The sequence below is a fragment of the Phaenicophaeus curvirostris genome, chromosome 10 (assembly GCF_032191515.1).
Source record: "Phaenicophaeus curvirostris isolate KB17595 chromosome 10, BPBGC_Pcur_1.0, whole genome shotgun sequence".
Taxonomy (NCBI): domain Eukaryota; kingdom Metazoa; phylum Chordata; class Aves; order Cuculiformes; family Cuculidae; genus Phaenicophaeus; species Phaenicophaeus curvirostris.
The window spans coordinates 15,598,708-15,608,048 of NC_091401.1; the positions used below are offsets into that span (position 1 = coordinate 15,598,708).

Here is a 9,341-nt window from a genome sequence, read left to right on the forward strand (position 1 = left end):
GCAGAGCAGTCAGCGACAGCACACAGCCACAGCACACACCCTGCTCTGGGATGCAGGCACACACCCCAGTGTGCACCCAGGTGGATGCATACACATGGACACATGGACTGACACCCCTACCCTCGTACCCCAAGGTCACCTAGGCCTGTGCCACCGTGCACGTTGTGACATGGTTGCAAGCACACTGGTGGCACTGCTATAGTCGGTGTGGTGGCAGTGAGTGAAGAAAAGGCCGTGGTTGCGTGCACAACCTCACATCCCACTTTGACATCTCCCAGCTCTGTGTGACCACCTGCCTGGGACAGGGTGTCACTGTATGTCACCCACCTGGTGCCCAGGGTGCTGCTTGGGGGTCCTGGGGTGCCTGGTGGGGCTGGGCGAGTTGGTGCCACCCGCCTGCCCTGTGGGCCCAGAGTAGCACACGTGTGCAGCAGGTGGGTGTGTGAGCCTGGGAGAGGGGCACGGTGGTGCCCACGGAGCCCATGTTGCGCTGGGGCCCCGCTGAGCCTGCCAGCCCTGGGCAGCGCTGTTCTACTTGCCCAGCTCAGGTGGCACCAGTGCCAGTGCGGCGGAGCTCTGGGTGCCCATTGAATCATAAAATCACTAGGTTGGAAAGGACCTACTGGATCATCAAGTCCAACCATTCCTATCAATCACTAAACCATGCCCCTCAGCACCTCATCCACCCGTGCCTTAAACACCTCCAGGGAAGGTGACTCAACCACCTCCCTGGGAAGCCTCTGCCAGTGCCCAATGATCCTTTCAGGGAAAAATTTTTTTCCTGATGTCTAGTCTGAACCACCCCTGGTGGAGCTTGAGGCCATTCCCTCTTGTCCTGTCCCCTGTCACTTGGGAGAAGAGGCCAGCTCCCTCCTCTCCACAACCTCCTTTTAGGTAGTTGTAGAGAGCAATGAGGCCTCCCCTCAGCTTCCTCTTCTCCAGGCTAAACAACCCCAGCTCTCTCAGTCGCTCCTCATAAGGCCTGTTCTCCAGCCCCCTCCCTCACCAGCTTTGTTGCTCTTCTCTGGACTCGCTCCAGAGCCTCAACATCCTTCTTGTGGTGAGGGGCCCAGAACTGAACACAGGATTCAGGGAGCGGTCTCACCAGTGCTGAGTCCAGAGGGAGAATAACCTCCCTGGACCTGCTGGTCACGCCGTTTCTGATACAAGCCAAGATGCCATTGGCCTTCTTGGCCACCTGGGCCACTGCTGGCTCATGTTCAGTCGCTGCCAATCAACGCCCCCAGGTCCCTCTCCTCCAGGCAGCTTTCCAGCCAGACTTCCCCTAATCTGTAGTTGCACAGGGTTGTTGTGCCCCAAGTGCAGGACCCGGCATTTGGCTTGTTACACCTCATCCCGTTGCTCTCAGCCCAGCGGTGCCGGTGCCGCACGTGCACGTGGTGCCGGTGCCGGTGCGGGTGCTGGCGGCCCCGCCCCTCCCGGTCCCGGTCCCACCCCGGCGATGCCGTCACGGCGCGCAGGCGCGGGGCGGAGCGCGGCGGCCATGGACGCGGGCGGAGGCGGCGGGCAGAGCCGGGTGCAGGGCGGCCCCGGGTCGGGGGGCGAGGAGAAGCCGACGCCGCCGTGGGGCCGGGACCGGCGGGAGCCGCCCGCGGGGCCCGAGAAGGAACAGGAGCTGGTGAGCGCCGCGCTGAGTCACGGCCGGGCCGGGGCCGCACCGGGACCCGCAGCGGGACCCCGCGGGGCGCCCCTGCCGGGAGGGGGGCCATGACGTCACTGGCCTAAGGGGGCTCCCTCCGGGGGGGTGCGTGACGTCACTGCGACGCGCGACTCCCTCCGAGGGGGCCGTGACGTCACTGCGGCGCGCGGCTCCCGCCGAAGGTGGCTTTGACGTCACTGGCGTGACGGGGCTCCTTTCGGAGGGGAGCCGTGACGTTAGCGAGGCGCGGGGCTCCATCCGAAGGGGCCTGTGACACCTTGGGGGTGCCCGCATGAGGCGGCTGAGGGCTCCCTGCCCGGGAGGAACAAGGGGCTCCAGGTCTGATGCCACTGGAGGGGGCTGAGGGGAGCTGGGATGGCATCACGGTTTGGATGTGACAGCGGGGACGGCTGAGGGGTCCCTTCTTTTGCCACAGAGATGGCCTTGGCAGTCCCCGTGGGCTGTGGGTGCTGCCTCTGGGCAGGGGCTGCTGTGCCCCTCTACATGGAGGGGCCTGTGCGGCGCAGGGTTATGGGGAGGCACCCCTCGCCCTGTGGGAAGGGGGGGGTCTCTTGGGGGACATCCCCGGTAACAGGGGCATTTGACCCCCAGCAGCACTAGGGTGGGCAGGATGGTGCCCTGGAGGGGGGGCTGACTGTGTTCCAGTCCCCCTGCCCCTTGGGGTGACACCTCCGCCCTGTCACACTGGGGTTGTCTGTGCTGGGTGGCCTTAACTCTGCTTTCTCCTTTTCATGGAAAGGGTCATTGGGCACTGGAACAGGCTGCCCAGGGAGGTGGTTGAGTCACCTTCCCTGGAGGTGTTTAAAAGACAGGTGGACGAGGTGCTGAGGGGCATGGTTTAGTGATTGATAGGAATGGTTGGACTCGATGATCCAGTGGGTCTTTTCCAACCTGGTGGTTCTATGAGTCTAAGTCTGTATTCTACGATTCTATGATTCTATTTTGGCAGTCAGAGGAAGACAAGCAGCTGCAGGATGAGCTGGAGATGCTGGTGGAGCGCCTGGGGGTAAGTCTGTGCCGTGCCCCAGCAAAGAGGGAGAGGGGAAGAGCAGAGCCCCAACTAGGACTTCAGTCCGTCTGTCCCTTGGTTGTGGTTGTTCCTTGTGCCATGGAGATGGGGAGGTAGGATGATGGGCAGGGCCCCTCTTTGTCTGCTGCGGTCAGCTCGCCAGGCTTGCTGCACATTTGCTCTGTGCCCAAGGGACCTCTGCCTCCCTGTGGATGACTTTCTGCTCTGCTCAGAGCCACGGCTGTGTTTGGGGAGGGCTGACGGGGTGGTGGTGCAGCAGCCAGCCCCCTGCTCCCTGACAGGCAGCTTCCCCTTACAGGAGAAAGACACATCTCTCTACCGCCCAGCCTTGGAGGAGCTGCGGAGGCAGATCCGCTCTTCCACCACCTCCATGACCTCCGTTCCCAAACCCCTCAAGTTCCTACGGCCCCATTATGGCAAGCTGAAGGAGATCTATGAGAACATGGCTCCAGGAGAGAACAAGGTAAAGGCTCTTGGCCTCGCCATCCTATGTGGCTGGGGACACAGTGCTGGGTCAAGCGATCACAGAGCCCTCTGGACACTGAGGTCTAACATCAGCCTCCGTGACTTTATCTGGTGGATTATAAGTTGCCAGGGCCTTGCTTTTGCTGCCTGTGATGGCTTGTGGGTGCAGAGAGGATGTTGTGTCCTTGGCTGCCCCTGCTTCCCTGTGCCTGGTCTGTGTCTGAGCCCCTGTCACTCTTCTCAGCGCTTTGCAGCAGATATCATTTCTGTTCTGGCCATGACCATGAGTGGGGAGCGCGAGTGCCTGAAGTACCGTCTGGTGGGCTCTCAGGAGGAGCTGGCGTCTTGGGGGCATGAATACGTCAGGTAAGCCTGGGTGGGAGCAGGTCTTGGGGAAGGACAATGGCTCAGGGGGATTTCCTGGAGCACTTTGGCTCTAGCCCACCTGGGAGGTGTCCCGACTTGCTGGGCTTGTGATCAGCTGCTCATGTTACAACTGCAAATGTGTCGCCTCATCCTCTCTCCACAGTGATTTGCTAACCGCAGAGATTTTGCTGCTGTGGCCACTGTAATCTCTGCTCCTAACCCTGTTCCTCTGGGCTTTTCCCCCATATGCTCTTTCAGGAATATGGAGCCCCCATAAACAGGACACAAATAAACAGTTAACTTAATAAAATGTCTCCGATCTGTCAGATTGAAGTGCGTGATTTAATCCCAGCTGCTCCCTATCCTTGGAGCTGGGTGAAGCTGGTGGCAGCGATGTCCCTTTGTCCCCACAGGCACCTAGCAGGAGAGGTGGCCAAGGAGTGGCAGGAGATCGATGAGGCTGACAAGGCTCAGAGGGACACACTTCTCACCCTGGTCAAGGAGATCGTCCCCTACAACATGGCCCACAACGCAGAGCACGAGGCCTGCGACCTGCTCATGGAGATTGAGCAGATGGACATGCTGGAGAAGTACATTGATGACAACGCCTACTCCAAAGTCTGCCTCTACCTGACTAGGTGAGGGATCTTGGCAGACTGAGGTGCTGAGGGAGGTGTAATCGCTGGTGGCTGAGGTTGCCTAATGTGGTTGTCGCCCTCTTATCTGTCTCCTCCTCAAAGCTGTGTGAGCTACGTCCCAGAGCCTGAGAACTCAGCTCTCCTGCGCTGTGCCCTGGGCATCTTCCGCAAGTTCAACCGCTACCCTGAAGCCTTGCGCCTGGCTCTGATGCTCAATGATGTGGAGCTGGTGGAGGACATCTTTACTTCCTGCAAAGATGTGTAAGCTGAGACTCATCCCTCACCCTTCAGGGCCTTCACCCATCGTGGTGGGGCATGGCTCCCTGTCTGGGCAGAGGTGGGTTGGATCTTGCCACCACCGGTGGTGTCTCGCGGTTCAGACTGACGCTTTTGTCCCTGAAATCAAGACTGGCAGGAGTAGGTCATCTCCGGGCTGCTCCTTTGTGCCTCCAGAGCAGGGCAGGTTGGCTCACGGTTTGGTGAATGTGTGTTTGTGCTGGGGCTGCTGAGACCTGGGCACATGTGAAACCTCTCCCCTCTGTGCAGAGTTGTCCAGAAGCAGATGGCCTTTATGCTGGGTCGCCATGGGGTCTTCTTGGAGCTGAATGAGGATGTGGAGGAGTACGAGGATCTGACTGAAATCATGTCCAATGTCCAGCTCAACAGCAACTTCCTGGCCTTGGCCAGAGAAGTGAGTATCATGGCTTGGAAAAGAGCCCTGGGCTCTGGCTGTGGTCTACCCTGCCTGCAGGCTCTCCGGCAGGACTGGGGAAGAGATCGTTTGTCCCTGTGAGCTTGGTCAGGCACCACCTGGAGATGTTGCCTTTGTAGGGTAGCTGCTCTGGGGTGTGCTGGCTGGGACATAACCCCCTTCTCCCTTGTCTCTGCAGCTGGACATCATGGAGCCCAAAGTGCCGGATGATATTTATAAAACCCACCTGGAAAATAACCGTAAGGGCTTACGTGGTGGCCTCTGTTGTTCTTCCTGTGGGGATTTCCTGGGGCTGCAGTGCACCTCTGGGCTGGCACAGTCAACTGTATCCTGGGGTGGGGGGCAGATGGCCTGCTGGCAGTCTCTTAACCTGGCGTGGAGTGGGTCCAGTTACCTGCCACAGATTTAGGCTTCTCCTTCCTGCTGGTGGTGGGACAGCTGTGTGGTGGAGGGCTGGCAAGGCTTCTCTGGCTGCCCTGCGCATCCTTTTCCCCAGGATTCGGGGGGAGTGGTTCCCAAGTGGATTCAGCCCGGATGAATTTGGCCTCCTCCTTTGTGAACGGCTTTGTGAATGCTGCATTCGGACAGGACAAGCTGCTGACAGATGACGGCAATAAATGGTTGTACAAGAACAAGGACCACGGTAAGGCGTCTGACTGGAGGTGCCCCAAGGCTTGGGGTTGCTACCCTGAGCCTTTTAGGGGCTGAAAAAGGGGTTGTGGGTCATGGCTGCCAGTGGGCTGCCCTGTGTCCCTGGCCACCCTAGGCAGGGCAAGTTGATTCAGGGCTGATGTGGGCTCTTCTCCCCGGTACTGCAGGGATGCTGAGTGCTGCAGCCTCGCTGGGCACGATACTGCTGTGGGATGTGGATGGGGGCCTCACGCAGATTGACAAGTACCTGTACTCCTCAGAGGATTACATCAAGGTTGGTGGCACTGGTCCCAATATGGGGTCTGTGGCTGCTTGGGGAAGTCCTGCTGTGGGCCGGGTGTGTGACTGGCTTGGGGAATGGTTAACCTCTCATTGGTCCACTGTGTGGCTCAGCTTCTGCCTGGGGAGGGCTTGGTTGCCCTGTGTCCCAGGTTTCTGAGTGGTTCACAGCAAGGTGGGAGCTCTTAGGAACTGCCTGAGGCACCGTTGGGGTCCCCTTGTCACAGAGGTATGAGCTTTGGACCACTCGGCTGGATCCAGAGTGGTGTTGCTCACTTGGTACCAACTTGCCCATCCCGGGTGTGTATAATAGTATTTGATAGGAATGGTTGGACTTGATGGTCTGATGGGTCTTTTCCAACCTGGTGATTCTATGATTCTAATGCGTGGGGTGATGAGTCATTGGCTGGCAAGGAGCTTTGTGTGTTGGTGGCTGGTGCATGATGGTGCCTCTGCCTTGCAGTCTGGAGCCCTCCTGGCCTGTGGTATTGTCAACTCAGGGGTGAGGAATGAGTGTGACCCTGCCCTGGCCCTCCTGTCTGACTATGTACTCCACAACAGCAACACCATGAGGATCGGAGCCATTTTTGGGTAAGGGCCTCACCCCAGCCTCCCCGGTCTGCGTGGGGTGGTGCGACTCCCTCCCTAATGGTCTCCTGGACTCCCTGCAGGCTGGGGCTGGCGTACGCGGGCTCCAACCGCGAGGATGTCCTGACTTTGCTGCTACCAGTGATGGGAGACTCCAAGTCCAGCATGGAGGTAGGCAGTGAGGCAAGGTTTTTCTAGGGTTCCTGCTTCCCCACCTGGTGTGTCCTGTGGCCAGTGTGGTCTTCAAGAGCGAGGGCTGTCGGTCCCTGTGCTGTGCCAGAAGGGCTCAACCCTGCTTGGGGGTGGGCAGTGGCCAACTCGCTGTGTGATGCCCCTTCTTCACCAGGTGGCTGGTGTGACTGCCCTGGCCTGTGGGATGATATCAGTGGGCTCTTGCAACGGGGATGTCACCTCCACCATCCTCCAGACCATCATGGAGAAATCAGAGACAGAGCTGAAGGACACGTATGCCCGGTGGCTGCCGCTCGGCCTGGGCTTGAACCACTTGGGTAAGGCTGGGCAGTGCCGGTGCCTCGTGAGCTGGGAGAGGGAGCATCCTACTGCTGCTGTGCTCTAACCACTGTGCCTTCCCCGGCAGGGAAGGGAGAGGCCATTGAGGCCATCTTGGCAGCGCTGGAGGTGGTGTCGGAGCCGTTCCGCAGCTTTGCCAACACGCTGGTGGACATCTGCGCCTATGCGGGTGAGTTGGGCTAATTGATAAGGCAGGAGAGGCAGGAGCAAGTCCTGGACCCTCCTCCTGCTGATCCTGGCCTTCCACTCCCTCAGGCTCGGGGAATGTCCTGAAGGTGCAGCAGCTCCTGCACATCTGCAGCGAGCACTTCGACTCCAAGGAGAAAGAGGAGGACAAGGACAAAAAGGACAAAAAAGAGAAGGAGAAGAAAGAGAGCTCAGCTGACATGGGGGCTCACCAGGTGGGTAAATGGGGACTGGGACCTGTGTCCCAGATGCAGAAGCTGGCTTTGGGGTGGTCCCTAAGCCACTTGTGGAGAAACTTCCTCAAAGCTGGACAAAAGCACTCCCTAGGACCCTCCCCTGCTTTCCCCAACCCTCTGGGCCAAGGGTGGGTGCAGGGGCTGTGGGAACTTGGGTTTTGGGCTGGGTGCTCCCGGGTGCTCTGGTGTTTAGTGCCCATGTCTCCGCAGGGCGTAGCGGTGTTGGGGATCGCGCTCATTGCTATGGGCGAGGAGATTGGTGCTGAGATGGCCCTACGCACGTTTGGCCACCTGGTGAGTGACACGGGGCAGATGGCACAGAGCTGGGAACGGACTAAAGAATAGAGATGGGGTCTTGCCTCACATCGCTGTAGACCTTGCTGCCCTTAAGCTGGGTCTAACACCAACTTCCCTCCATGTAGCTGCGATACGGGGAGCCCACTCTCCGCCGGGCCGTGCCCCTGGCCCTCGCACTTATCTCAGTCTCAAACCCCCGGCTCAACATACTTGACACCCTCAGCAAGTTCTCCCATGATGCTGACCCAGAGGTCTCCTACAACTCCATCTTTGCGATGGGCATGGTGGGCAGCGGTAAGTCTGGGGGACAGCCTAGTTTTGGGCTCGTGTGAGAAAGGAGGGAGACCCAAGCCGTTTGTCCTACTCCCTGCCTGTATCCCCCCTTCCCCAGGCACCAACAACGCCCGTCTGGCAGCGATGCTGCGGCAGCTCGCCCAGTACCACGCCAAGGACCCTAACAACCTCTTCATGGTGCGGTTGGCCCAGGTGATGACCCTGTGCTCGCAGCTTGTGGTGGGGAAGGGGGAGGTTGGGGTTGCTGCCCTGGGTGTAGGAGAGCAGTGGGGTCCCAGGGGTGTCATTGTCCTGCTGGACAAGGTGGGGGGCGGGTACCAGACCTTACCCCACACAGCTCTCATCTGCTTTCTTTGCCACACCAGGGCTTGACTCACCTGGGCAAGGGGACGCTTACCCTGTGCCCCTACCACAGCGATCGCCAGCTCATGAGCCAGGTGGCCGTGGCTGGGCTGCTGACTGTCCTTGTGTCCTTCCTGGACGTGCGCAACAGTGAGTAGTGTGGGCTCAGCTCCCACCCCAGCACCCCTCTGTCCCATGCGATGGGCACTGCTCACCCTCTGGACTCCTCTCTCCCTCCAGTTATCCTGGGCAAGTCCCACTATGTTCTCTATGGGCTCGTTGCTGCCATGCAGCCTCGCATGCTGGTCACCTTCGATGAGGAGCTGCGACCTCTGCCCGTGTCGGTTCGGGTGGGACAGGTAAGGGGCAGCCAGAGCTGGGGCTGGGGGGCTCCCGCATCCCTGCAAGTCCTTGGCATTCACTTTCCTTTTCTCTCGCAGGCTGTGGATGTAGTGGGCCAGGCGGGCAAGCCCAAAACCATCACTGGCTTCCAGACTCACACAACACCGGTGCTGCTGGCACACGGAGAGCGGGCAGAGCTGGCCACAGAGGAGCACGTGCCTGTGACACCCATCCTCGAGGGATTTGTTATCCTACGCAAGAACCCTAACTATGATGTTTGAGCCGAGTGTGGGGGGGTGGGTAGGTGATTGGGGTGGGGGGAAAAAGCCCTAGTTTGTTTGTTTTTGTTAGAGTCGTGAAATAAACTATCTGGACTCTAGTACTGCACTACAGTCCTCATGCTGGGGTGTGGGCTAGGCTCCGATCCTCCTGAGAGTTCGTGCTGCAGCTCCCCAGAAGCAGGGCCTGAATGCAGAGCTGTGGTGTGCGTGGGTTCTCCCTGTCTGCTGTGGGTCTGGCTCCCTGCTCCTCCCAACCCTGCACCCAGCTGCTCGCCTGTGGCACCCCAAGCACCAGAGCCTGGCATGGCAGCGTGCAGCTCCTTTTCCTGCTGTGCCAGCACCCACCTCAGCCCAGGGCTGCCTGTCCCCAGTCGGGACTGCTCTGTTGGGGGAGACCTCCTGTTTCATAGACTCATAGAATC

General features: G+C 59.6%; 1 protein-coding gene across 1 annotated transcript; it reads left to right on the plus strand.

The window, feature by feature from the left end:
- Nucleotides 1-1,452: 1,452 nt before the first annotated feature.
- On the plus strand, nt 1,453-8,956 carry PSMD2 (proteasome 26S subunit ubiquitin receptor, non-ATPase 2). Its single transcript, XM_069864869.1, has 21 exons — nt 1,453-1,639; nt 2,631-2,687; nt 3,010-3,174; nt 3,421-3,542; nt 3,956-4,180; nt 4,283-4,441; nt 4,727-4,871; nt 5,071-5,131; nt 5,389-5,535; nt 5,711-5,817; nt 6,286-6,413; nt 6,494-6,581; nt 6,757-6,919; nt 7,009-7,110; nt 7,197-7,342; nt 7,574-7,657; nt 7,786-7,954; nt 8,052-8,146; nt 8,320-8,446; nt 8,537-8,655; nt 8,737-8,956. Exons 1-21 carry the CDS (start codon nt 1,463-1,465, stop codon nt 8,917-8,919), a joined length of 2,769 nt encoding a protein of 922 aa, XP_069720970.1. The 5' UTR covers nt 1,453-1,462; the 3' UTR covers nt 8,920-8,956.
- The last annotated feature ends 385 nt before the right edge of the window (nt 8,957-9,341 follow it).

Excerpts from the sequence above, each read along its gene's own strand:
- PSMD2 (XM_069864869.1), top strand. The coding sequence starts at position 1,463 with ATGCCGTCACGGCGCGCAGGCGCGGGGCGGAGCGCGGCGGCCATGGAC. Across the intron at positions 6,582-6,756 it reads ACTCCAAGTCCAGCATGGAG|GTGGCTGGTGTGACTGCCCT; the intron begins GTAGGCAGTGAG and ends CTTCTTCACCAG. Across the intron at positions 6,920-7,008 it reads CCTGGGCTTGAACCACTTGG|GGAAGGGAGAGGCCATTGAG; the intron begins GTAAGGCTGGGC and ends CTTCCCCGGCAG.